This window comes from Rattus norvegicus, chromosome 6 (genome assembly GCF_021556685.1).
Source record: "Rattus norvegicus strain SHRSP/BbbUtx chromosome 6, alternate assembly SHRSP_T2T, whole genome shotgun sequence".
Classification (NCBI taxonomy): Eukaryota; Metazoa; Chordata; class Mammalia; order Rodentia; family Muridae; genus Rattus; species Rattus norvegicus.
In genome coordinates this window covers 21024899-21052502 of record NC_141539.1, presented here as the reverse complement: position 1 = coordinate 21052502, position 27604 = coordinate 21024899, and the positions used below count along the sequence as shown (strand labels likewise).

Here is a 27604-nt window from a genome sequence, read left to right as displayed (position 1 = left end):
TTTATTTATTTTATGTATATGAGTACACTGTTCCAGCCTGGGTTTGGGTTTTCTTTCTTTCTTTTTTTCTTTTTTTAAAGATTTATTTATTATATATAAGCACATTGTAGCTGTCTTCAGACACACCAGAAGAGGGCATCAGATCTCATTACAGATGGTTGTGAACCACCATGTGGTTGCTGGGATTTGAACTCAGGACCTCTGGAAGAGCAGTCAGTGCTCTTAACCACTGAGCCATCTCTCCAGCCAGGGTTTGGGTTTTCTAACCACATTTTCATTTCTAGATGAGGTGAGTGAAATCCAGTCAGTGGAACTGTATGCGTTCACAGTTGCGTGCCCACCTGCAAGCAAATAAACACATCACAACACACACACACACACACACACACACACACACACACACACACACACACACACAAATGCAAAGAAAAAACCTGTTTTTAGCCATGTATGGTAGTGGATTCCTGTACTCTTAGTATTTAGGAAACAGAGTCAGAAAGATCAAGAGTTCAAGACCAGCCTCAACTTCCCAGCAAGTTCAAGGCTAGCCTGGGCTAAATGACTAAACCCTCACACATACCTAAAGAAAAATAATTCTAGTTTTTAGCAGAAATCATAGCAACAACACTATAGCAATATTTTTGTGGGGGGTGTTTACTGTGTGGGGATGTGTGTGTGTGTGTGTGTGTGTGTGTGTGTGTGTGTGTGTGTGTGTGTGTGTGTGTGTGTATGTGTAGGTTCGTGTGGGTGAACACATGCAGAGGCCAGGGAGTCAATGCCAGGTATGTTTCTCTCTCAATCATTTCTGTAGTATGATCTATTTTGTGTGCCTGGCCCTTTAAAGGACCCAGTGTCAGTTGCCTCTTGGAATTCTGGGAAGGGGAGAGGTTATCAAAAGCCAGCAGAGGCTGGGAGCTGGCAGAGGGGTTGGGGAGCAGCAGGGAGTAGATCTAGGAGACAGAAGAGTAGGGTCAGAGAGTAGAAGAGAAGACAGTTGGTGACAGTTGAGCCAGGAGAAGCTGAGCTGGGCCAGAGAGGATAGTGTTAGGGGACAGGAAAAGGACCCACAAAGTAGCTAAAAAAAAAAGTCTACCTTTGATGCCCAAGGTGGGGAAGGCTATTTGTAGGAGAATGAAACATTAAAAGACAAGTGGCCACCAATGCAGGCTAAGCAGAGTGGGAGGTAAGATTTCAAGTACTGTAGAGCGAAGGGCAGGAAAGGGAGGGTGACACTTTGTTTCAAATGTCCAATAGAGTGCTACGGCTATGACTGGGGTGCCCTCTCCATGGCTTTCAGCACCCCTTTCTAACTTTTGGGGTGTTTTGTTTATAAAAAAGTTGAAAGACTAGCTGAGCAAATGGAACATGGGTCGGACTGGAGAAGCTTGGGAATCAGAAATGGAGGAAATGGGAAAATGAGGTTTCATTCCTCTGCTTTCTGAAAAGGTAACAGAGTTGGCTGTGTCGTTAGAGAAACAGAGTAGAGGCAGACAAAGTTGAAAACTGTCAAATACAAGAAAAGAGAGAACAATTAAAGCTCATTCCCAGTGACTGAACCAGAGAGCCAGAGTCCCACCCCACCCCCCAACTCCCCGGCAGAAAGAAGAAAAGGAAACTGTGTCAGGGGGAATCAAGTCAAAGAAATGGAAAAGCAGGAGGATGGCCAGGCGAGGCAGTCTGTTTCAGAAGACAGAGTTACACCCACCACCTTTTGAGGACAGGCACTCGTGGGTGACAAAAGCTCCAACAGCGTTCCCAGTTGTTACAGAGCGTATGCCTGCTAATGGGGATGATCCACAGGGTTATAAGGAAACAGAAGTGACAGGCTTAGGTGTTTTAAAGAGGCAATGGTTTCTTATGGCATGGACTCACCCTATGTGAAACAAACTCTAAATAATTGGGCTACTCAGTTGCAATGGTTGCCATAGTGGAAAGAAGCCAGGAATTTGGAACAGCATCACAGAGCAGGGAGAATTAAAATAGCGAGGAACCAGTTGATAGGTGAAGGTCTTTAGGCTGATATACAAGAACAGGTTCAATTTGACACCATCAGAGAACAATATTGTTTAGCAGCATTACGAGCTTGGGACAACGTTTAGGAGCCAGGAAAGAAGTCCACATCCTTTTCAAAAGCTCAGGGAAAGGAAGCCTTCACTGTTTTTTTGTTTTTTGGGTTTTTTTGGGTTTTTTTGTTTTTTTTTTCAAAGATTTGTCTCAGCAGTAAATAAGATCATATCAGACCCTGACACAAGACAGGTGTTGATAGAGACCCTAGCATTAGAAAATGTAAATTTACCTTGAAAAATCATGAGTGATTGATTACTGAATGAAGGCAAGAGCAGCACCCATGAATGAAAGTATGGATGATATTGGTTCCAATGATTACCATGCTAATATAATAGGTCAAGGTCTCCAATATCGAAAGGCCTAGTGCTTTATTTGTGGGAAATATGAACATTTGAAACAAAGTTGTAAACAAGGTATCTCTAAGGGCAATGGTTTTTCTAAATATGGACCCAGAAAGAAGGCCCAGCCTTCCAGGGATGTGCAGGCGATGTGGCAAGGGCTGCCATCAGACCATGTGTCTATGTTCAAGAGAGAGAGCCAAGGCAATTTCTTGCCATCGGGAAACAAAATGGAGGGCATGGCTCGAGGTCCCACAGCAAAAAGTATGAACTGTTTGCCTCTTGTCAGTCAGGAAATAACACGCAGGCAGAAGAACCTCAACTAAGTAATCATGGCGTTGATGCACGCTGCTACAGGCAGTGCTGCTCTAGACTTGGCCATAAACATGTTACTTACACTATCCCCCCACATTCAATGTTCGAAAATAACTTACAGGAGTTCATGGTCCTTTGCCCTCAGGGACGTTAGGCGTGGTCTTGGGAAGGAACAATTTGACTCCCCAAGGGTTCACTGCACATCCAGGAACTAGACATGAAGGTTTCAAAGGAGAAGTTAAAGTACTGGCTATGTAAAAAGAGAGATGTAGTTTAACACAGGAGATGGGATTGCTCAGCTGTTATTGTTTCCCTCCATTAAAGACAAAGCTGCTCTGGGAGAGCAGGAGGGTTTGGAAGGACTGAAAAGGGGTGTTCTGGTAAGCGGTTGTGAATGATCAGAGGCCAGAATTAAAGCTGTAAGTGAATGACATTGAAATAGAAGGCTTGGTGGATGCAGGATCTGATGATCTGACCATTTCACAAAAATCCTGGAACTCAGAATGGCCACTTGGAAAGGTCTATACCCACTTTCTAGGAATTGGTGAGTTATCTCAGATAAAATAAAGTGAGTGGTGGCTTAAGTGTGTGGGACCAGAAGGTCAAATAGGAACATTAAGGTCTTATGTGGCTGACATAGTCATTAACTTAAGGGACTAACATTTATTACAGCAGTGGGAAACTAAATATTCCTTCAATGCCACAGATGATCTCTAAAATAAAGGGTGAAATGGAAGATGCTTCTGGGAAAATGTCTTCCATTCTGAAAAATGTCATCCAGAACAAATATAGAATGTGCAGGTTGTCCAAAGACAGGACACAACAGGGGCTGAATTTCAAAATGTATAAGGGGTTGGGGGGAAGACACACTGCTGAAATTACACCAAGGCTCTACCCTTAAAATGGTTAACTAAGAACCTGAATGGATAGAGCAATTACCCTTAACTAAGGAAAAATTACAGCTTGCCAAGTCAAATGATGGATTTGACCAATTATTAAATGTCTTAGAAGCCCCAAAGTTTCATGAAAAACACCACGTTAACAGAAAAGACTTGGGCTGGAGAGATGGCTCAGTGGTTAAGAGCATTGACTGCTCTTCCAGAGGTCCTGAGTTCAAATCCCAGCAACCACATGGTGGCTCACAACCATCTGTAATAAGATCTGATGCCCTCTTCTGGTGGGTCTGAAGACAGCTACAGTGAACTTATATATATATTAAATAAATCTTTAAAAACAAAAAACAGTAAAGACTTAAAAATTTTTTTTCTATCACCTGTCAATAAGTCAAGGAAGTTATAAGAAAATGTTCTACTTGTTCTTTGTGTAACCAAACTCCATTACCCTAAGGGCACCAAAATAAATGAAATCTGGCAGACACATGTGTTTCATTTTGCAGAATTTGGAAAACTAAAGTTTATATAGCATACCTTTGATACATACTCAGGGTTTCAATAGGCAACTGTTTTGAGTTCTGAAAAGGTTGGTTCTGTAGTTACATTTACTAGAAGTAATGGCTATTATGGGGATACCTGTACAAATTAAGACTGACAATGCCCCTGCATATGTCTCCAGTGTAAAGCACACTGTATATCACACAATCCTACAGGGCAAGCAGTTGTAGAAAGATCTAATCATACCTTAAAAGAACTGCTTATAAAACAAAAAGGAAGACTAAAGATCCCCAGAGAAAAACTAAATAGTGCTTTTAACTTTAAATCTTTTCTGAACATTAATTAAAAAGGGACAACAGGGGGCTGGAGAGATGGCTCAGCGGTTAAGAGCACCCGACTGCTCTTCCAGAGGTCCTGAGTTCAATTCCCAGCAACCACATGGTGGCTCACAACCATCCATAATGGGATCTGATGCCCTCTTCTGGTGTGTCTGAAAAAAGCTACAGTGTACTCACATACATAAATCTGAAAAAAAAAAAAAAAAAAAAAGGGACAACAGCAACTGAGAGACCCTGGGTTATAGAAAAAAAAATTGGAATTAAATCAGTCTATATACTATAAGGATATGTTAACATCAGAATGGAACTCAGCAAATGCTTTGCATTGGCAACATGGCTTTGTTTGTATTTATACAGAAAATAAAAAGATGTGGATAGCATCAAAACTAATAAAGCTGAGGTGAGCGGGGGAGGTCCTCTGAAAACCTTGGCCACTGACCCAAAAAGAGCAAAGAAGAGAGCCTGACCAGCCACTGCTTTCCTCTTCCAGCCAGAAAAGCCTGGACAAGAAACATTCAGCTCCTATCCACTCACAGGCCTATATGCAGGACTTTGGTTTCCTGTTCTACAGAGCCATCCACAGCGTAGAGCAAGTACACTGAGTAGAACACTGCATCCCGCAAGCCCAAATCGGGACTATAAGCTAAAGGCTCACAGAGCTGGGGACAGAGATTAAGAGAGTTCAGTGTGGAACTCCAGAATACAAGATGCTAGAAGATAGTTCAGGAGTATAAAAGGTTCAAGAAGCGGCACCCAAGTTAGAGGAGAGAGAGGCATGGCTTCTAGGTTATCTCAGTTGTGCATATGCTCTGAGAGAGCAACAGGTCACATCAGACACCTCAGAACCCTGGGGAGAACAGAGAAGCGACTTCAAAACTGCATAATTAGTACCTAAAAAACAGAGAAAACACAGAGAGAGAGAGAGAGTGTGTATGTGTGTGTGTGTGTGTGTGTGTGTGTGTGTGTGTGTGTGTGTTATGATATATTTTGTGTGCCTGGACCTTTTTAAAGGACCCTATGTCTTTTTTTTTTTTTGTAGGACCCTATGCCTTTCAGTGTCAGTTGCCTCTTGGAATTCTGGGAACTGGAGAGGATATCAAAAGCCAGCAGAGGCTGGGAGCTGGCAGAGGGGTTGGGGAGTAGCAGGGAGTAGATCTAGGAGACAGAAGAGTAGGGTCAGAGAGTAGAAGAGAAGACAGTTGGTGACAGTTGAGCCAGGAGAAGCTGAGCTGGGCCAGAGAAGATAGTGTTAAGGGACAGGAAAAGGACCCACAAAGTAGCTAAAAAGGAAAAAAGAAAAAGACTAAAAGTTATGCACCCCTCCTCCCCCCCCTCTGTGTGTGTGTGTGTGTGTGTGTGTGTGTGTGTGTGTGTGTGTGTGTATTATATGCATGTATGTATATGTGCTGACATGGCAGGCACCTGAGGCAGATAGAGGTTGACATTAAAGGAGGTTGCACTGGAAGCATAAGAAGCTGAGTTCATATACCCAGCAACCAACATCAGAAGCCAGACAAGGCCCCAAAGTTTAGTAGATTGTTCAATGGTTAAAGGAATTTGCCACTATTCCTGATAAACTAAATTGGATGATTTATTTTATTTTCTCCATCTTTATTAACTTGGGTATTTCTTATTTACATTTCAATTGTTATTCCCTTTCCCAGTTTCCAGGCCAACATCCCCCTAACCCCTCCCCCTCTCCTTCTATATGGTTGTTCCCCTCCCCATCCTACCCCCATTACCACCCTCCCCCCAACAATCCCGTTCACTGGGGGTTCAGTCTTGGCAGGACCAAGGGCTTCCCCTTCCACTGGTGCTCTTACTAGGCTATTCATCGCTACCTATGAGGTTGGAGTCCAGGGTCAGTCCATGTATAGTCATGGGTAGTGGGATGATTTATTTTTATTGTTGCTGCTGCTGTTGTTAATTTTATTATAGACAGGGTCCCAGCATGCGGCTCTGGCTGTCCTGGAACTAAATACTGTAGACCAAGCTGGCTTTGAATTTACTGAGATCCACTTGCCTCTCTGCCTTCTAAGTTCTGAGGTTAAAGGCCTGTGTTCCCATGCGCAAAGTCCACTTTACTTTTTGAGTCAGACCTTCTCTCAGAACTTGATGCTTTGGGGAAAATGGCAGGCTAGCAGGCTTGGGATCTGGCAGTCATAACCCCCAAACCCTGAGGTTACAGATCCATGCTGCCATGCTAGGTTTTTATGTTGTGGTAAAAAATAAAGTGTAACGTTTTCTATCGGTTCCCCGGGGCCGAATCCGCTCACTCTGGCTGCTACTCTGCCATGGGGGTCCTCAAGCCGCCCTCTCCTGGCTGTCTCCCTCTTAGCTGCCCTCTCTGTGCAGTCCCCTAGGCGGTAGTTACCATGCCTGGCACAAACATACATCTGGTTCTGCCGGCCCTTGCAGGTTCTCTCTGTGCGGGCAACAGAACCAGATCTCAGCCATTTCTCTCACACACTGTCCTCTTTAGCCCAGTAAATCAAAGTTCTAGAAACTTGTAATTTAGCAATTAGATTTACTTGTTAAATTCTCAATCTACAATATATCCACACAATAAACTTACAACCAATTGATAAGGATATAAACTGCCTACCTAGATAAGGTAAATTTGCCTATAGAAATTCATCCCAGCTACCTTGGCAATTCAGGACCACCCTGATCTGGGTCATCCTGCTCAGTCTCCTTCTTGATTCTCCTTCCTCCTTCTCCTTTTCTCCCTCCCCACAAAACTTTCTCTCTGCCTTATTTTTTTACTGTCCTGTCATGGCCTTGATCTAACTTAGGCCAGCCTCGCCTGCATAATGACATCAACCTACACTTTTTTTTTCTTTTTCTTTTTTTTTTTTGGTTCTTTTTTTCGGAGCTGGGGACCGAACCCAGAGCCTTGTGCTTCCTAGGCAAGCGCTCTACCACTGAGCTAAATCCCCAACCCCTCAACCTACACTTTTATGTGGGAGAACTCAGGACCTCATGTGTATATAGCAAGGACTTTACACTCTGAACCTTCTCACAAGTTTTCTATTTTGGTTTTGTTTGTCTTGGTTTCTGAGACAGGGTCTTACTGTGCAGCCTTGGCTGGCCTGGAACTCACTGTACAGACAGGGCTGGCCTCTGCCTGTGTACTGCTGAGATTAAAGGTACGCACCACCACATCCAACTTAAAACATCCAACTTGTGTGCGTGTGTGCGTGCGTGTGTGTATGTGTTTTGCTTCCATGTATGTCTAAGTACCACTATGGTGCCTGGTGTCCCTGCTGGCCAAATGTGTGTGTCAGTTCCTGGGAGTTAGACATTTGTAAGCAGCCTGTGGGTACTAGGGATTGAATCCTGGCTCTCTGAAGAACAGCCAGTGTTCCTAGCCCCTGAACCATCTCTCCAGCCCTGTAATGTATTCCTTTTGTAGGTTTGTTTTCTGTTCCCCTCTGTGTGTGCAGGGCAACCTCAGATGTCATTTTCAGGAAGTCCACACACCTTCTTTGAGACAGTGTCTCATTGGTCCAGAATTTGAAAATTAGACTAGTGAGCCCCAGAGGTCCTTCTATTTCCAATTCCCAGCCATGGGGTAACAAATGAACCATACTGGGCTTTTTTTTTTTTTTTAATGGAGCTATTCCTAGCCTCATCAATATAATCTTGATGACTAAGCATATATATAAAGAAGAGACATTTCATTGGCTTGTACTAATTGAATGAACAGAAAAGCTAGACTATTTTAAATATCTTGTGCCTCGTTACAACAAATGCAACTAATTTTTTTTTTTTTTTTTTTTGTGACAGGGTTGGCCTAGAACTCACTATGTAGACTAATTGATCTGCTTCCCACATGCTTGGATTAAAGGCCTGGGAATCACCTGTGGCCCAAATGCAACTTAAATTTCTGATAATTTGGACAAGGTAGCAGCCATCACCTTGTTTCAAAAGAGAAAAAAAAACATAAGCCCAAACATGTTTGCAGTAAATGAAACTTAAAATGCAAGTGAACAGTTGTCACAAATCAGTTGTAGCTTTTTTATTCTGTAGTTTTAAAAGTCAAACATTTTCTCCCACACTCTTAATAACTTGGAATTTACATTAGCTCTCTGTGGATTTATAGGTTTTAACTGATAAAATCTAACTTAATCCATGAAAGCTCATTAATATAAGCAGTCAGTCATTCAATGAATGAAGGTTTTGGGAAGGATTATTTGATATGGAATTCCAAATAGTAATAAAAAGCCGATTTGTATTTAATGATTCTGCTTTTTTGTTCATCGCCCTTGTTTTTTTTCCCCCCAGTACCGGCAGAATTTTAGCATTTACTGCCTTGCACCACTTTTCAGTATCAGTCTTGAAGATTCTTGCGGTATTTCAGAGCCCAGGCAGCTACGTGCCCAGAAATCTGAAGCAGAAGCAAGGGCTGTATCCCTTCCCACCAAAGGGGTTTATAATGAGTGATGGTACTCGACACGATCCAGTGCTGATGTTCCCAGCTTCACCACTGCCCTCAGATTTACTGAGAGCACGTCCCCAAAGGCGCACCCATTTTAAACGCCCCCAAAATGAGCTAAACAAGAATTCATGCCATTCACCTCAACTTCTAGAGCCTTAAGATTTACCCAGAGAGCTTTATGCTGAATTCAGGGAAAAAACGCATTTTCACACCCCACTTAGAAAGCTTTGAGGACATAGTACGAACATTTTCCTCTTACAAAGATTTCTTGAAATGTTCACGGTGGCTGGGAGAACTCAGGCTTTCTTATACACAACCTGCAGTGCAGGCGACTCCGCCTTCGAGCAATAATGGAGGCAAAAGGACTACAGAGCGGAGGATTCTGGGGGAAGGAAATGACGTCAAGAGCAAAGCATGCTGGGCTCAGGCGGGCCGACTCAAGACTGTTCCGTGGCGTGTGAGCTAAGTCGGACTTTAGTCAGGCGTCTCTTCGGCTTTTCCCTGCATTGCGCACAGCTCTGGGTATGGCGGCCTCAAGGCAGGACCCAGTCTTCGAGCTCTAGAGCTTCGCTGGAGCGTCCTCAGCGCTTTATGAGGAAATTGGCGCAAACCCCGCGGAGAATCATCTAGAAAGAGTAGGTAGGAATCCGAGAACCCCGCATCAGTTATGTCTCTAAAGGGTTTAGGGCAAAACCCTGTTATCTGAGGAAAGCGGAGCTGAAGAGTTTGTGTATCATCTATGGGCCAGTTCAAAGCCAGGTTGAAAGCAGTATCTGGAATTGGGAGCAGAGGGTGGGAATAGATAAGCCACAGGAGTTTGAGAATTATACCTGCGGCCATTCGCTACCACCATAGCTCAGTCTGAATTATAAATAACCCCCATCCCGGATATAGTAAACAAAACATTCTCAAGAATTCTCCAAACACAGTATCAGTTTGTTATACTCCAAATGGGCTTTTTGAATGTTGTTCCTTTTGAGGCTTGAGCCGGCGCACTTTGTTCCCAGGCTGGGCTCAGCCCTACTAGTAGGGAGGACTGTAAGTTAAGACTGGCTTTATGGGGCTGGAGAGATGGCTCAGCGGTTAAGAGCACTAACTGCTCTTCCAGAGGTTCTGAGTTCAATTCCCAGCAATCACATTGTGGCTCACAACCATCTGTAATGGGATCCGATGCCCTCTTCTGGTGTGTCTGAAGACAGCTACAATGTGCTTATATATAATAAATAAATCTTAAAAAAAAAAAAAAAGACTGGCTTTATGTATCGGTGCTTACTTGCATTCAGAAACTTGTTAATTTCAGGCAAATTACAGACTTTCGCTGCCTCCAGAATGGCTATTAGGGTGTTAAGACATTGGCATGAGTGGAATATGCACAGTGATTAACCCGAATTGGTACTGGTTCTAGATCTAGCCAGCTGGTAACCATGAGTGAATGGACGAAGAAAAGCCCCTTAGAATGGGAGGATTACGTTTACAAAGAAGTGAGAGTGATAGCCAGTGAGAAGGAGTATAAAGGATGGCTGCTAACCACAGACCCAGTCTCTGCCAAGTGAGTATGCATCTTACTTTCCCGAAATGACAATCCCCTGTACTGTCCTGGATCCAAGATGAGAAGGCAGACGGATGATGGAAGGCTGGTTATTCACACATAAGAATTGCTTTTGAGCCTGACTGCTGTGGAATATTATAGCAAAGCAGACACACTTACAGGAATAGAAAATAGAAATTCTCTCCTCTTCTAATTCTCCTTTCAGAGGGTCTCAAGTGGCCCAGGCTGGCCTTATCTGGCTATATAGTTAGACAACATTAAACTTCTGATGCATCTGCCTCTGCTTCCTGAATGCCAGAACACCTACCTTTTATTTATATATATATATATATATACACACACATATATATATATATATTTGAAATAAGTTTCATATAACTCAGACTGACCTCAAATTCATTATGTAGCTGAAGATAAACATGAACTCCTGACCCTCCTATCTCCACCATATCCATACGGTGGGCTACCATATCCAATTGTGAGAGCTTGTCTCAAAAGATAAAAGGACTGAAGATACACAGATGTCAAGGGGAAAATGCCCATACCCTTTATTGGCAGATTCTATACTTTATTGAAGTAGTAAGTATTTGTAACCTTACTAAGTTTCTGTAGCACCGTGGAGGACTCATACAGCTAAATAACATGTGTGGCTCGGTTAACGGGAACTCTTTAGTTTTGACAGAAGTGCCACAGTAGGCGCGAGGCTAACTTTAGGGGAAGCTTAGTGATGGCGGGTACTCTGTAATGACTATAAATTTTCTATTAGAAATCATCCACATTTAAGACAGATGGCCTAATTCCTAAACACGTCATGTGGAAGAAGTGGGAGCCAAGCTTTTAATCCCAGCACTCAGGAGGCAGAGGCAGGACGGTCTCTGTCCTTTGAGACTATCCTGGTCTACCCATGGAGTTTCAAGCCAGGCAGGGCTACACAGTGTCTCAAAGGAAGGAAAGAAAGAAAACTGAAAAGGTAAGGAACTCACCAAGTTGCCCGGGCTGGCCTTGAGTTTGTGATCCTCCTGTTTCAGCCTTAAGAATAGCTGGGATTACAGGCCTTTGCCATGAAGCCTGTCATGGATGTTTTCCAAATTTCAGAACAATTATCATGAATTTGTTTATAGTATCTTTAAATGGTGCCGCCATATTCCTAGTATTGTGTCCCTTCTGTCTTGCCTGAGGTTTGTGAATCTTGTTTCTTTTTTACTCAGAGAACAACTTTGGGCTAAAGTGTTTTGGCCCACCTTTAGTCCCAGTACTCAGGAAGCAGAGACAGGTGGATCTCTGTGATTTTGAGGCTAGCCTGGTTTACAGAGTGAGTTTACGGACCGCCAGGGCTACACAAAGAAACCCTGTCTTTAAAAACAAAAAACAAACAAACAAAAGGAACTTTGGGAAGGAGTGTGTTCCTAGGTGTGTGTATGTGTCTGTGTGTGTGGGAGAGAGAGGGGCGGGGGGAGAGAGGGAGAGAGAAAAAGAGAGAAGAGAAAGAGATAACCCAGTTTCAACTTTGGGTTTGATGATCTTCTGACTTACTAATTTTAAGTTTAATTTTTAAATTTCAGTTTCTTTAATTTTGTGTTTTGTTTTCTTTGGTCTACTTTGGTGCCTTTAGCTTTTTTTTTTTTTTTTTTTTAAAGATTTATTCATTTATTATATATAAGTACACTGTAGCTGTCTTCAGATACACCAGAAGAGGGAATCGGATCTCTTTACAGATGGTTGTGAGCCACCATGTGGTTGCTGGGAATTGAACTCATGACCTCTGGAAGAGCAGTCGGGTGCTCTTAACCACTGAGCCATCTCTCCAGCCCCCATGTGCCTTTAGCTTTAATGTTTATGTTTTTAACTGGTTTATGTGTATGTGGTTTACGTGAATGTATGTGTGCATATTCTTGTGAGGTATGTGCGGTTAAGCATGCACATGTATGCATGAATAGATAGAAGCCTGAGGTTCCTGTCAGGCAGCTTCCTTAGTCACTCTCCATTTTGAGTACTGGGGCAGGCTCTCTCACTTGAACCCAGAGCTTGCCAGTAGCCAAGTCTGAGTAACCACCTTGCTCTAAGGGTCTTCTGTCTGTGCTTCCCACATGCTGGGATTCCAGGCCGCCTGCGCCTCCATATGTGGTAGGGATTGAGTCTCACTCCTCAGTACAGCCCCTTATCCCCTGAGCTATTTCCAAACCCTGTTTTTGTTTTTCAATCCTACAATTAAAAAATGCCTTGTCTTACACATATTTAAGGCATTTGTAACTTTTTGTTTTAATCTTTGTTAGGAACTGGAGAGCAAAGCATGCACTGTCTTGGAAGTACATTTCAACCCTAACTCTCCCACTCTTTAGATACTCATTAACTGTGCCCTTATAATGATGAGCTAGGCAAAATGGTAGGTGTTAAGGACCTCAGTGAATGCATTTGGTGACGAGAAGACTAATTTCCCCAGGGACCCTTGTTCCCTCCTGTTGAAGGGACCTCAGTTGTTGATGATGCTCTTAGTCCATTGTTTCTTCCTAATTCTTAAGGTTCTTTTACCAATCTGCTCTGAACTTATTTTGTCTTTAAAGCATTGTCCTCGTGAACTTCCTTGAAGATGGCAGACTATGTGTGACTGGAATTATGGGACATTCTGTGCAGACAGTGGAAACTGTAAGCGAAGGGGACCACAGAGTAAGAGAGAAGCTGATGCATCTGTTCACATCTGCAGATTGTAAAGGGTACAGCCCTGAGGATCTGGAAAAGAAGAAAACCAGCCTAAAGAAATGGCTTGAGAAGAACCACATCCCTGTCACTGAAGAGGGAGACACACAAAGGACTCTCTGTGTGGCTGGGGTTCTTACTATAGACCCACCATATGCTCCAGAAAATTGCAGCAGCTCTAACGAGATTATTCTGTCCCGAATTCAGGATCTTATTCAAGGCCATCTTTCAGCTTCCCAGTGAGAGGCCGCACGAGGAGCACACTGACTTCACTGTTTGGTTCTGTATTAAATTCTTCCAGTGTAAGTTGATTATATTACAAGACTTCAAAGCACATGACTACTATGTGTATATGCGCACATTTTTTTTTTTCTTTTTCTTTTTTTTCGGAGCTGGGGACCGAACCCAGGGCCTTGCGTTTGCTAGGCAAGCGCTCTACCACTGAGCTAAATCCCCAACCCCATATGCGTACATTTTAAGTTTTTGTTTAGGTCAAATCAGAGGAAGTGAAGGCACCAGAACAGTGTCCCTTGTCCTGAAAAGAACACAGGAGAGTCAAATTTGGAAGGAGATTTCCTTGCATATGATTTAAGATAAATCACCCTATTTGTGAGACAAGGGTGCATTTTGAATAGGTGTAACAATGTGAAATAAACTTGTAAATTTCAATATAAGATATTAAAGTAAAAATCAGTCTCAGGTTCTTTGGACTAACCATATTTCTGTTTTTAAAATGTTGGTCTTTCCCGGGTGGTGGCGGCACATTCCTTTAATCCCAGCACTTGGAGGGTAGAGGCAGGCAAATCTGAGTTTAAAGCCAGCATTGTCTACAGAGCAAGTTCCAGGACAGCCAAGGCAACACAGAGAAACCCTGCCTTGAGAAAAGAAAGTTGGTCTTTGAGGTTGACTCAGCAAAATTGAATCAGCTGTGGTTTGGCTATAGCTTATGCACCCCTCAGTTCTTGTGATGGGGACTTCTACCTTTAAGAGAGGAGGTGGCTCAGCAGTTAGGAGCACTAGCTGTTCTTCCAAAGGACCCAGGTTCAATTCCTAGCACCTCCATGCTACCTCACAACTGTCTAACTTCAGTTCCAGGGCATCTGACATGCTCATACAGACATGCATGCAGGCAAAACATCAATGCACACAAAATAAAAATAAGGCAGGGAGAGATGAGACATAAGGGGAAATCTTTGGGTCACTGAAGCTATGCCCTAAGGAAGGGTCGTACGGTTCCATTGCTGTGAAGAGACATCATGACCGTGGCAACTCTTACAAAGGAAGCCTTTAATTGGGGCTGGCTTCCAATTTCAGAGGTTTAATCCATTATCATCATGTCGGGAAACATGACAGCGTGTAACAGACATGGTGCTGGAGAAGGAACTGAAAGTTCCACATCTTGATCCACAGGCAGCAAAGGGAGACTGTGCCGCACTGACCGTAACTTGAACATAGGAGGCCTCAAAGCCTGATCCCGTGGTGCCGTATTTCCTTCAACAAGGTCACACCTACTACTTATGCCACTCCTTATGGCCAGACCTTCAAACATGAGTCTGGGGAACCATTTCTATTCAAACCACCACAAGAAGGGCTGTGGGACCTGGTCTCAGACTTCCTGTTTGATGATATAAGCTCACCATGATGTGTATTCGGGAAGAAAACACTCTTGTGGACATGCTCCAGCTCTGACCAAAATGGAGCTGCCATCATGGTACTGTCCTATACGCCCAGCACTGAGCTAAGTTTCTCTCCGTAAGTAGCCTGCTTCAGGTGGTTTGTTCATTTCAGTGACTCAAAGCTGACGAGTAATAGAATATAGTAAAGTTGAAGGTTTTAGCTGATGGCTTTTTTTTTTTTTTTTTTTGAGACAGGATCTCACTGTGTGGCTTAGGCTATCCTGGAACTCACTATGTACTTTAGGCTGATCTCAAACTCACCAAGATCCATCTGCCTCTGCGTCCTGGGTGCTGGGATTTAAAGGGATGCACCACCATGCTCTCCTTTTGCTTGAGGGGAAGAAAAGATTTGTGTTTCATCTCTATGTGTATATTGTCTGTGTGAATGTAAGTCATGTGTGCCCATGCCAAGAGTGAATGTCAGATCTGCTGTGCTGGGGTCGCAGGTGGCTGTGAGCTGCGCACTGTTGATGCTGATACCTGAATTGGGGTCCCCTGCAAGAGCAGTACGTTTAACCACTGAACAGTCTCTCTAGCCCTGGGTCTGGTTTTGCAACCAAGGCTGGTCTAGGATTCAGTGGTCCTGTTGCCTCAGTCTCAGACATGTATGTTACATAGTCAAGAATCCATTTCTCACAGATTCCTAGGTGTGCAGCTCCCCCTCCCCCAGCCCAATAGGGTTTCTCTGTAGCACTGGCTGTCCTGGAATTTGCTCTGTAGATCAGGCTGGCCTCAAACTCTGAGCCACCTGCCTCTTGAGCACTGGGATTAAAGTCGTGAGCCACCACTACCCAGCGTGTGTGTGTCTGTGTGAGACTGTGTAAGGCTGTGAGACAGGTTCTTACTCTCTAACCCTGGCTGATTGACCCTCCCTTGACCTCACGATGTCCTTGCCTCAGCTCTCTGAGAGCTGGGATTACAAGTGTGGGTCACTACACTTGGCTTTTCCTCACAGGTTTAAACACCATGATTCTAAAAGTAAAATTCAGCGACCAAGACTCTTTAGAAAGGTAGTAGAGGAAGCAGAATACAAAAATAGCTGACATGCTTGTGGACATGGTTCTGACCAGATGACACCCTTGAAAAGGGATAAGCCGTACAGGAGAAGCCATGACCTCGCTCAGGCCTTGGTTCAGGGACAGATCCGTCATTAGTGTTGGTAGATAGATTTGCTGTCAATGTGGTCTGCGGGAAACAGGCTGCTTCTTGGCGACTGAACTCTGACTGTTTAAACAATTCTACAAATAAAACCTGAGTGCTGGAGGGGGAAATGATCCTCTCTGCCACGGAAACTGGCAGCTAAGGGAGTTTCCCTGTCACTGCCTCAGCTAAGATGCTCCCAGACAGGTTAGCTCACCTGTTCTGAACCTCCCTCAGGGCCAACGGTTGGAGATCCAGACTCTGCAGAGGCAGCCTTTCCCAAAGCTGGCTCTGTTTACTGCTGCTTCTGGGTGGTAGCCTGGGCTGCCTTTGAACATGGCATCAGGAATACTTTTGAAAAACAAAAACAAAAAGGACTTGGATTGGAGAGATGGCTCAGTGGTAAGAGCACGCACTGCTCTTCCAGAGGGCTGGAGTTTGGTTCCTAACGCCCACATCATTTGGCGCACAGCCAAGTATAACTGGTTCCTGGGGTATTTGACACTGGCCTGTGTGCACCTGGTCTAACAGGCACACTTCTACCATATATATACATATGATTTAAAACAAAAAAATCTTTAAGGCTTTGGGCGTATTGGTTCAGCTTTTGAAATATTTAAAAGGAAAAATTTTTTTTCAGAGACAGGGTCTGTAGCTGTTGTGGACCTCACTCTGTAGCCCAGGCTGGCCTCCCACTCACAGAGATTAGCCTGCCTCTGTGTCCCAAGTGCTGGGATTAAAGGCCAGCCTTTGAGATTTTTAAAAATTGTTTTAGAGGCAAAGTTTGTAGTAATTTTTCCCCCATACGGTGTTTATCTGATTTCCTAAACATTTCCATTGTTTCTTAGAGACATGCCTGAAACAGATTTTATTCCCCAAGTTTTTTAAATTATTGGAGCTGATGATGTGGCTGGGCAAGTAAGGGGCACCCCACCCCCGGTACCATATGTGAAGTTAGATTATTACTGAGGACGTAGGGGCCTTCACGGTCACATGTTAGTTTGGTGGGAACGGATGATACTCAGGGTGCCTGTGCTAAGGACTGCTATCTGATTCCTGTTTATAAAAGGAGGAATGGCTACACCTCCGTGTGACTGCTCCATTTTATATCCCACAGCACCGTGCAAAGGCTTTACAGTCTCCACGGCCTTCCCAGCATTTTGGTTTGTTGGGTTTTGTTGTTGTTTTGAGGTTTATTTTTATTGGTTTCTTTTTTGAGCCAGTTTCTCTATGTAGGCCTGGCTGTTCTTGAGCTCGTTCTATAGGCCAGGCTGGCCTTGAACTTAGAGTGCCGGGATTAAAGGTTGTGCCCGCCATCCAGCAGTTGTTAAAGTATGCCCACGTGCAGAAGTCAGGACTGCAGTGCTTTGGAATTTTCTGTGTACAGGTCTTATACTGCTTTTTTATTTATTATAGTTTTTGGGATAGGGCCTGGCCCTTTCTATATTTCCCAGGCTGGCCTGGTACTTTCAGTGTAGTCCACCCTTGCTTCAGACTTACAACAATCCTCCTGTCTCAGCTCCCAAGTACTATCACTGCATTAAACAAGCACGCCTTATTTATGAGGGAGAGAGGCCTCTTGTATGCTAGACAAGCACCATACCGCCGTGCTCCCTCCATAGGCCTGAGAGTAGAAAAGCAGAATTAGGAAGCCCGATGCCTTTAGTCCCTTTCCTTGTAGTTTCAATAAATAGGCATCCGGATTCTTGAGCTACTGAGACTCTGTGGGTAAGTTATGTTCCGGATCAGTTGTATCCAAGTGAGCGCACATCTGTCCGTGCCTTTGTTTATCTTTGTGCTCCGAACGTCTAGCATGTTAGCTGATCTTCTGCGCCTGATTGAATATGTCGTTTAAATGAAATTCAAAGCCCGCGTGGGAGGCATTTCTGCAGCCCACTGTGGGTTTCCGGGCAGTGCGGTGGTGTACTCTGCCGTACTTCAGTTACTCTCTCCTTAGCCATACTCACTGCAGGAAAGGGTGTCGTAAAAATGATGGGGGAGTAACGGGGGCAGCTGCAGTGTAAGTACGGAGCTGAGGAGGTGAATTTCTTACAGGAGGACACAGTTGCGTTCTTCTGGGTCTAATCAGCTAGCTTCCTTACTGTGTGGGATAGTCCCTTAGTGCTGGCGGTGTAGCAGCCTCCTGGTTTGTTTTGATGCCTGTCTTCTGAAGAGCACGCTGCACTTCGTCCTCTTTGGCACCCTGATGAGTAAACTTTGGGAGAGAAGAGTTACCCAGCCCAGCAATTAAAGTTCCTGTTTAGGTTTATGTGTGAGCCGAAGTCTACAAGATGGGATTTTGTCCAGTCAGCACGGGGATAAGGGCGCGTGCATGTGTGTGCGTGCACGTGCTCGTGCGCCCGCGCCCTTGTGTGTTTCGCACTTTGGAATGTGGGCCCAAGAACGATAACTTGACTTTCTCAGTGATAGTTTCAGCAGTCACACACAAATCGGATCTTCACATTCTTAAAATATGTGATTTTAAAAAAAAGATCAGAACTGAGAGGCCACGTTTCCGAATTGCTCTCCATCTACACGTGTCCTTTTCCTGTTTGTACATACCATTTCTTGGTCTTACTCAGATAGCATGTGCTTGTTCTATATGTGCATATGGCCTGCGTGTGTGCGCGTGTGTGTGTGTGTGCGCGCGTGTGTGTGTGCGCGCGCGTGTGTGTGCGTGTGTGTGTGCCCTCGTGTGCATGTGTGTATACGTGAGCCACAGCACACATGTGGAGGTCAGAGGACAACATGTACAAGGTGCAAGTTTTTTTTTCTCCCTCTACTGCGTGGGTCTGGGGATCCGGCTCAGGTTAGCTTGGTAGCTTTGGCGATTTCTTTTACACACTGAGCAGTCTGTCTGCCCCATGGTACGTTTATTAGAGTTGCTCTGGCCGAGATTTCCTGTTAGTAATCTAAAATGTTTGCATTTTTAGATATGGTTAGTGGCACAATTTTTTTTTTCCTATTCTTTTTTTTTTTTTCGGAGCTGGGGATCGAACCCAGGGCCTTGCGCTTGCTAGGCAAGCACTCTACCACTGAGCCAAATCACCAACCTGTGGCACAATTTTTTATTTGGATAATAAGCTATTATACTTTATAAAACGGTTCCTTATTTCACTTTTTAAAATACTTTTCTTTCCCTTGGCAATACTAACGTTTTGGATTGGATAATTTTTTTGGTCTACAATTCGGGAATCAGTTATTTCTTTTCCATGTAGATGTTCTGAGTCATCTTGCTAGCCTCCAAAATATAGTTTCGGGTATTTTTAAAACTTGATCTCAGGCCGGAGAGATGGCTCAGTGGTTAAGAGCACTGACTGCTCTTCCAGAGGTCCTGAGTTCGATTCCCAGCAACCACGTGGTGGCTCACAACCGTCTGTAATGGGGATCAGTTACTCTCTTTGGGTGTGTCTGAGGACAGCTGCAGTGTACTTATATATAATAAACAAATACATTTTATTGATCTCACTTGGTGGTAATTTGTCCCCTACTTGGTTGTCATAGCTGAAAGCTAGAGCTATCTATCTACTAGAATACAAGGACACTCGCTGCTCGGTGTCCTGCAAGGCATGGGATATCCTGGTACAATGTGACAATCTTGCTCCACCCACTCCAGCAGCACATGAGTGGAAACAATGTAACTCCTAGATTTTGTCTAGAAGGTGTATTCAGGCATGCACCAGCATATCTGCTGTCTAGCACATCTGAAGTCCAAGGACAGAATGAAGAAAAGCTTATTCCAAGTGGAATCTCAGGTGCCAGTGGGTCTTCTGGCCTGCCTCAAAGCAGAGGGAAGACATGCTGGCTAATCTCCATGATGCACGTTTACTCAACATGGAAGGAAAATGAGCCCCTTCACAGTTTCAGTAAAGCCAGGGATAGAGGCAGCAGTAAGTGTGTTTCCTGTATTTTCCTTGCCTTGTTGTTGTTGTAAAACTATTCACTCTTATGATAGATGATCTTGAACTCCTGATCGTCCTGCTTTTATCTGCCAAGGCTAGGCTTACAGGATTGTACTAACATGCCTGACTTAAAGAAAAAACAGAAACAAACAAAGCCCTCATGGTTTGCAGTGTTCCTTAACGGAATGTTTGTTTTATACTATTAAGCCATATTTATCAATGTTTGTATAGTATGTTAAACATTGATTTAAGCCCTGTTCTTCATCCCTCATTGTAGTTAGAAGATTGAGCAGCTGCCCCCCCTCCCCGCCCCTCTCCTCTGCTCTTCCCTCTGCTCATTTCAAAGAGTTCCTCTCTGGTGACCAAGTATTCAAATATATGGGCTGTGCAGGCTGTAGTGCTTTGGATGAGAACGGCCCCCAGAAGCTCGTACATTTGAATGTTTAGTTATTGGGGTGTGAAACTAATTGGAAGGGCTTGGGAGGTGTGAGCTTGTTGGAAAAGGTGTGTCACTAATGAGCTTTGAGGTTATAAAAGCTCAAGCCAGGCCCAGTGTCTCTCTTTTCATGCTGCCTGCAGGTTCAGATGTGGAACCCTCAGCTACTTCCCCAGCACTGTGTCTGCCTGCATGCTGCCACCCCACCCACCACAATGGTAATGTACTAAACCTTTGAAACCAAGCAAGCCCCAATTAAAAGCTTTCTTTTATACTGAGAGTGAGAGTTGCCATGGTCATGGTGTCTTTTCACAGCAGTAGAACAGTAAGCAAGATGAATCACTCTAATCAAACCACTACAAGTGCAATGTCAGATATCCTACTGGGGTGATAATGTAGAAATGGCAAGAAGTTCCACCATCCAGTGACTCCTCACGATTGTCAGCCACACTGCAGTGTGTTACATTTACAGTACTAGAAGAGGGCTTAGAGAAATGGCGCAGGAAGTAGAGTGCTGGTCACAGAAGCACGGGGACCTGAGTCTGAATCCCCAACATCCATGTAAAAAGCCAAGCTTGTGACTGTCACCTCAATGCTGGCTGGGGAGGAGGTGGGTGGGTAGATCTGAGCTTGACGGCAAGCCAGTGTAGATAACTTGGTGAGTTCCAGGTTCAGTGTGAGAACCTGTCTTCAGAATTAGGGTAGAGAGCAATAGAGAATCCTGATGTTGACCTCTGCCCTCCATGCCTGCCCCCACCAAGGTCCATACCTGCCTGGGCCACATAGTGAGACCATGTCTAAAAAATGAAACAAAAGCAAGGGCCAGGGTAGACTCTAGATTCCTTGCCTAGCATGGACAAGGACCTGGATTCAGAGCCCAGCCCTGCAAAACAAACAAAACCCAACTTCCCCAACCCAGAGGTGGGAGGAGACCAAAAGATACTGAAGAAGCCGACCACCCAGGAACAGTCTGAAACTGTTGCTGTGACTAGAACATTCTCTCATCTGTTTCTGTCTGTGCACTCTGCCCTCTGACACTCAAATACTCACTGACACAGGGTCATGATCAAGACGCTCGCACGAGTGAGCTCATCCTCGGCGTGGGGTGGAGGAGGTCTGAGTGAGTGAGACCTACCTTCTGAAAACAATAGCTGCTTTTGTATTTTATTAATTGGCTAAATTTCCTGAGCAGTTTTTGCCTTGAATGTGGAGAGAAAGAAGCTCCAGGATTTATGATTAATTCCATCAATGATTTAAAAGGGAAAAGCAGCATCTACCTGGAGGTTCGAGTAACTATTCAAGAGCTATTATTTATATGGGTGATGCAAGATAACTCCAGAGGGTTCCCATTAGATCTAGAAATTAGGAGAATATATCACAGCAGAGTCCCCTCCTCCTCCTCTTCCTCCTCCTCTTCCTCCTCCCCTCCTCTCTCTCTCTCTCTCTCTCTCTGTGGTGTGTGTGTGCACATGCCTCCTAGAAACAAACTTTCAGTGTCTTCCTTGGTTGTGCTTAACAAATTTTCTATTACATTCATTTATTTACTATTTAGCATATGCACACCACAGCTGGCGTGTGCAAGTTGGAGGATGGGTTCTTTTCTTCTCCTTGGAGCCTGGAGATCAAACTCTAGTCATCAGGCATGGTAACAAGTGCCTTTACCCACTGAGCCATCTTGCCAGCCTCCCCCTTGTTTTTTGAGACAGTCTTTCATGGAACCTTTAGCTCACCAGTTTGTCTAAGCTGGCTTGCCAGCAAGTTCCAGGATCTACCACCACCTCTTAGCACCCAGCACTGGGGTAGACACACGCTAGCACGCCATACTAGCGTGCCTGGCTGTGTGCAGCTAGGGACCTCAGCTCAGGTTCTCACAGAGCAAGCACTTTACTGACAGCTTCTTCTCCAACCTCTGGACAATGTATGCTTTTGTGTTTTAATTTTACAAAGTACTTTCCAAAATCTTATGACATTTTAGGAACATGTTTAAAAGGAGCTGACATTTACCGCATGACTCAGATCTACATGCTGTACTTAGACATATTATTCAAATCAAGAAAAGGATAAAGATTAAATTTGTTATTGTCAGGGAGCAAGTTATCCCTAACAGATAAGGAATGCAAGGAGGAAAGCAAATTCAGTTTCTTTAGTGTGAGACTTGTTACCTCCATTCTGACACTTCTCTCCAATTAAAAAACCAAAACCAAACCACCTACGTAGGGCTGGAGAGATGGCTCAATGGTTAAGAGCACTGACTGCTCTTCCAGAGGTCCGGAGTTCAATTCCCAGAAACCACATGGTGGCTCATATCCATTTGTAATGGGATCTGATGCCCTCTTCTGGTGTGTCTGAAGACAGTGACAGTGTACTTATATAATAAAAAAAGTTATTTGGAGCAATGATAGTTTGTTTCTCTGCTTCCTAAGGGGTTTAGGTTTGTCCACTCTGATGAGAGCTTTGTGTCAGTAGCTAATCAGCAGCTGAACACTGCGGGTGCTTTGCATATGTGTTTGTGGTGTTTTCTTTATGCAAAGAGAATTAGAGACTAAAAATATACTTAAGGGAAGCTCTTCAAATGTATTGAAACTAAAACCTACTTGGTAATTTTGGGCAGCCTAGAATTCCTAAAACTTACATAAGATACATTCTTCACTGAGGTGTCTGGTGTGGGGGAAGGCTGGAGTTATAGGTGGCTGTGAGTGATGTGACACAGGTTCTGGGAACTGAACTCAGGTCCTCTGTAAGAGCAAAGATTCTTTTATTTTGTGGTTGTGTATGTCTTTAATCTATTATATATAAGTACACTGCAGCTGTCTTCAGACACACCAGAAGAGGGCATCAGATCCCATTACAGATGGTTGGGAGCCACCATGTGGTTGCTGGGATTTGAACTCAGGTCCTCTGTAAGAGCAAAGATTCTTTTATTTTGTGGTTGTGTATGTCTTTAATCTATTATATATGAGTACACTGTAGCTGTCTTCAGACACACCAGAAGAGGGCATCAGATCCCATTACAGATGCTTGTGAGCCACCATGTGGTTGCTGGGATTTGAACTCAGGACCTTTAGAAGTGCAGTCAGTGTTCTTAACCACTGAGCCATCTCTCCAGCCCAAGAGCAAAGATTCTTAAATGTACAAGTCAGAGACTGAAACCATGAAGGCTGTTCTCCTTTTAATAGGGGTGTTGAGGAGGAGACCAGCTTTGCATTGTAGCACCCTCAGAACTAATTACATTAACTTACTAATTTACTTCTTTTAAAACCCTGATCTTTTATAAATAAAAATAAAAATCCGTAACAAATCACATTTACTCCACACCAGGTCTAAAATGAAAGTTTTATTTTTCTTACTCACATGATTTCTTTTTTCCTTTCATTTGAGTTCTCTCAGGTAAGCCTTTATTATGACAGGGAAAACCAAACATTTCTCCTCATGCCCAGTAAAAAACCAAGAGAAAAGGATCATCAATTAAGTACAGACAATGCATAATAAAAAGGAGGAGGGAAGAATACATACATTAAGACAGAATTGTATTAAACATTCAGTCTCGAGTTATGAGGTGAATTGCATTCAGTTTGGTACAGTCACAAAAAGACAAGCTGGGTTTTAGACTGTCCTACCACTGACACTCCAAATTGTGCTGGGAGTGTCCCCATGTTTTCAGAAACACCAGTGTGGAGACTGTCTCTTGGGCTGTGGGGCCCAGGCTCTGTGCCCCAGGGGCAGCCCCAGGTCAGTCTTCCGTGGGAGGTAGGAGTGCTCCTGTGCCTTGCAGGGAACAGAGGTGAAGAGCAGGCAACCGGCCAGTCTCACTGTGTGGTGATCAGCTTCACAATCATGCTGATAATTCGAGACCCTCTAGGACAGGTACACAGGTCCATGCTTGGGTTCTTAATTTTATCCTGGAGGAGCTGGTCAAGCTCACAGCGGAGTTCCTTCACCAGTTCGGCCACCTATGATGCAAACTGCTGCATTAGCTGTGTTGAGGTCGTGATAAGCAGCATCACTTAAGACTTCCGACAGCATTTTAGCACATTTCCACTCTGTGACTAGTGAGGCCCACTGTAAGGATATCCACTTATTGTTTACTTATCTCTATCACGTTTATTCATTACTTATCTGAAGTTTTTACCTTCTTGCCTCAGCCTGGGAGTGCTGGGGTCACAGCCTGGGTTGCCAGGACTCATTACTTTAGGAAGTGTGGCTTTTAAGTATTTTCCACAGTACAGTTTGTTGATTTTGTGTGTCTGTGCAGGCATGTGTGCACACATGGGAGTGTGCATGGAATCTGAATTCAGGTTCTCATGCTCATACAGAAAGGGCTTTGCTGATGTCACCTCTCCAGCCTTGTGGGTTTTTGAGACAGTCTCATACAGTAGCCCAGACTGGCCTCGAACTCACAGAAAGTATCCCAGCCCCTCCTCCTGAGTGCTGGGATTCCAGGATTCCAGGTGTAAGCTCTGTGTTCAGTGAGAACTTGCATGTATGTATGCATGTATGTATTTGGTGTTTGCTAATTTCCTTCTTTACTTCTGTGGGCATTGGTGCTTGCCTGCATGCATGTCTGCGTGAAGGTGTTGGATCCCTGGAGCTGGAGTTACAGACAGTTGTGAGCTGCCATGTGGGTGCTGGGAATTGAACTCTGGTCCTCTGGAAGAGAAGCCAGTGCTCTTAACCACTGAGCTATTGCTCCAGCCCCAGTGAGAGCTTTTTAAAAACCATGTTGTCACTTTTTGTTTTATTGGTATATCTGTGTGTATTTGGGCACACACATGTGAGGGTCAGGACAGCCTGAGGAAGTTAATTTTCTCCTCCTATCAAGGAGGTTCTGAGCTTGAACTCTGCCTGTAAGATTTAGCAGCAAGGACCCTTACCATGCTGAGCCATCTCACAGGTCAGATTTTTATTTTTAGCTTTCAAGACAAGATCTTACAGAGCTCAGCTGCCCTCATACTTGCTATGTAGCTGAAGGTGGGCAAGAGCTTCTGAATATGTCTTACCCTGGGGTTACGATGCAAAGGGTTTAGCTTTGTTTTTTAAAGCTGGGTCTCGGGGTTGGAGATTTAGCTCAGTGGTAGAGTGCTTGCCTAGCAAGCGGAAGGCCCTGGGTTCGGTCCCCAGCTCCGAAAAAAAAGAAAAAAGAAAAAGAAGAAGAAGGAAAAAAAAAAAAAAGCTGGGTCTCACTATGTATCCTCGGATGGCCACAATTCAGAATGAACCACCAACTCAACATGCAAGTGTTAGAGTATAAGCATATGCCACCCCACGCTTTAGGAGGGAAGCTTTGATGAAGCTTCTAGGCATGAGGATTTCTCCCCTTTCAGGAAGGCCTGTTGTGTAGTTGTGAAGCTAGGATCTCCTGCAACCATCTAGGTCACACAGGGAGAGCCGGCCTTTATCAGCTGCTGCTGCACCAAACCAGCCTTGCGTGGCCCTTTGGCCATGACAGCCACTGGTCAGACGTGGTTACTTAGGAGCACCTGAAACGTACCTGGCTCAAACTGAAGAGTGTGAATGCACATCTGATGTTAAAGACTTAATATGCAAAGAGAAGTGAAATAACTCAGTAGCTTTCTATATTGATTACACATTGGGACTAAAACATGCTGGGTATATTAGTTAAATAAAATATATTGGGGGTTATTACTTTTTTAAGTACCAGGGGTTGTATCTAAGTCTTACACGTGTTGATTGCATACTCTACCTCTGAGGTGTATTTTCAAGTTTTGTTTTTTACAGATAAGGTCTTGCTATGTTGCCCAGGCTATAGTCTTAAGTATCTGTAGGCTTAAGTACCTGGCTTGAGTGATCTTCTTGCCTTAGTGATCTTCTTGGGACTATTAGTATATAGAGTTCATTTCTTTTTTAGTTATTATTTATTGCTTTATTTTTGTGTTGATTAAACCCAAGGTCTATCAATGAGGTAGTCTGACCACTTTTTTCTTTTATGATAATGGTAAGATCAGGATTTTTATTGATTTATTTTTGCTTAGCTATGCATCACTAAGATTCTATTGTTTGTTTTTGTTATTGAAGCAAGGTTTTGCTATGTGACTCTAGCTGTCCTCAAACTCCCAGTAATCATGCTGCCTCAGCCTCCTAACTACTTGAGCACTGTCTGACTTAAACCTCTGCCTCAGTTCTCCCTCATCTCAAGTCTCCCTACCCCACTGCTTCCCTGGCACTGTTAATAGGCCCTTGTCTGCCTCAGGCTGGTTTCATGCTTCCCGCCCATTAGTTCTGTTATTCTTGGTCCTGAAGCAATGTTGTCATTTCATATTGCAGAGCCTTTAAATGGGTCACTGTTCCTTTACCTGGTGGGAAGCTGCCACGAACCGGATCCACCCATCATCCAAGGAGACGACGAATGCCCCTCTTTGAAGCTGCACACTCACTTGGCCTCCGCCAAACAAGACTAGGGGGTACACAGACACCATGCTGCAGTCTCGGATAAACACCCGGCTCGTTTTGATTTTCTCATGGTACAACAGGTAGGGGCTGTCGAAGTGTCTGACCTGTAACACAAAACCTCAGATGACAACAAGGTGGATGGACACGTAAGGGGGGTCCCGCCAGTCCTGTGGACGTCAGAGCTGCCTGTCCATTAAGGACTCGCAGCTACCTTTCCTCTGAGCTCACTGTTGTTGTGTGACTTCCTGATACCCATCAGAAGCCCAGCCAGCATCTACCACTTTGTAAACGTCTCCTTGTTAGGGCTGGGGATGCTCAGTGACAGAACATTTGCATAGCATGCACGAGGCCCTGGGTTCAATCCCTAGTGCCCTAGAAAACAAAGCGACAACAATAAAAAGCCCCTTTGGGTGGTGTTCAGAAGTTTTCGGAGGTATGTTCATTTGTGTGTGTGGACACATGCTCATACTCATGTGCCACTGCATGTATGTAACATACAGGATCCAGTTCTCTTCCTCTCTAGTGAGTCCCAGGGGTAGAACTCTGGCTGCACGGTGTGACATCAAACTCCCTTATCCGCTGAGCCACCCCAGCAGCACCCACATTTTTAACTGAGCACTAAAGTAAAACTGTAGATATTTATGGGATGTTATGTTGCATGATATAATTCATGATAAAATGTTTAAAAATAATTTTCTAGATTTATTAATTTTGTGTGTTTGCCTGCACATATTTGTGTCTCTGGAGGTCAGAATGAGGCACTGGGCCCCTTGGGTTTGGAGCTTTGTACAGTGTGAGCCATCATGTAGGTGCGGAGGGTTGAATCTGGGTCCTCTGCAAGCTAATACTAAAAGGTTCTTGATTCTTTTTCTCTACAGCTCCTCATTTCAGAAAATGGCAGCCCATGTG

General features: G+C 44.2%; 2 protein-coding genes across 11 annotated transcripts in view; one reads left to right on the top strand and one right to left on the bottom strand.

Annotated features, from left to right (window-relative positions):
* Positions 1 to 9304: 9304 nt before the first annotated feature.
* Gemin6 (gem (nuclear organelle) associated protein 6) lies at positions 9305 to 13832 on the top strand. Of its 5 annotated transcripts, NM_001395137.1 has the most exons (4): positions 9305 to 9529; positions 10296 to 10439; positions 11206 to 11409; positions 13001 to 13832. In NM_001395137.1, the coding sequence occupies exon 4, from the start codon at positions 13053 to 13055 to the stop codon at positions 13374 to 13376; it is 324 nt and encodes a 107-aa protein (NP_001382066.1). In that variant the 5' UTR covers positions 9305 to 9529; positions 10296 to 10439; positions 11206 to 11409; positions 13001 to 13052; the 3' UTR covers positions 13377 to 13832. The 5 variants fall into 5 exon arrangements, with proteins under 5 accessions (NP_001382066.1, NP_001382065.1, NP_001009466.2 ...); NM_001395136.1 differs by lacking the exon at positions 11206 to 11409 and having other exon boundaries at positions 9305 to 9525; NM_001009466.3 differs by lacking the exon at positions 11206 to 11409.
* Positions 13833 to 23601: 9769 nt separating this feature from the next.
* The window catches only part of Dhx57 (DExH-box helicase 57), a 50982-nt gene continuing 46979 nt past the window's right edge, over positions 23602 to 27604 (bottom strand). For 5 of the 6 annotated variants that reach the window (XM_087554032.1, XM_087554033.1, XM_087554036.1 and 2 more), the window contains 2 exons: positions 26599 to 26799; positions 23609 to 24237 (listed from right to left, as the gene is read on the bottom strand). In XM_087554032.1, the coding sequence (XP_087410158.1) occupies positions 24094 to 24237; positions 26599 to 26799 (345 nt within the window). In that variant the 3' untranslated portion in view covers positions 23609 to 24093. Of the gene's footprint in view, positions 24238 to 26598; positions 26800 to 27604 lie in introns of all 6 variants that reach the window. The other variant, NM_001191907.2, reaches the window with a different exon arrangement.

Bases quoted from the DNA above. Each gene is read 5' to 3' on its own strand.
- Gemin6 (NM_001395136.1), top strand. From the start codon at position 10,315: ATGAGTGAATGGACGAAGAAAAGCCCCTTAGAATGGGAGGATTACGTT. The intron at 10,440-13,000 runs GTGAGTATGCAT...TTGTCTTTAAAG, and splicing joins ACAGACCCAGTCTCTGCCAA to CATTGTCCTCGTGAACTTCC.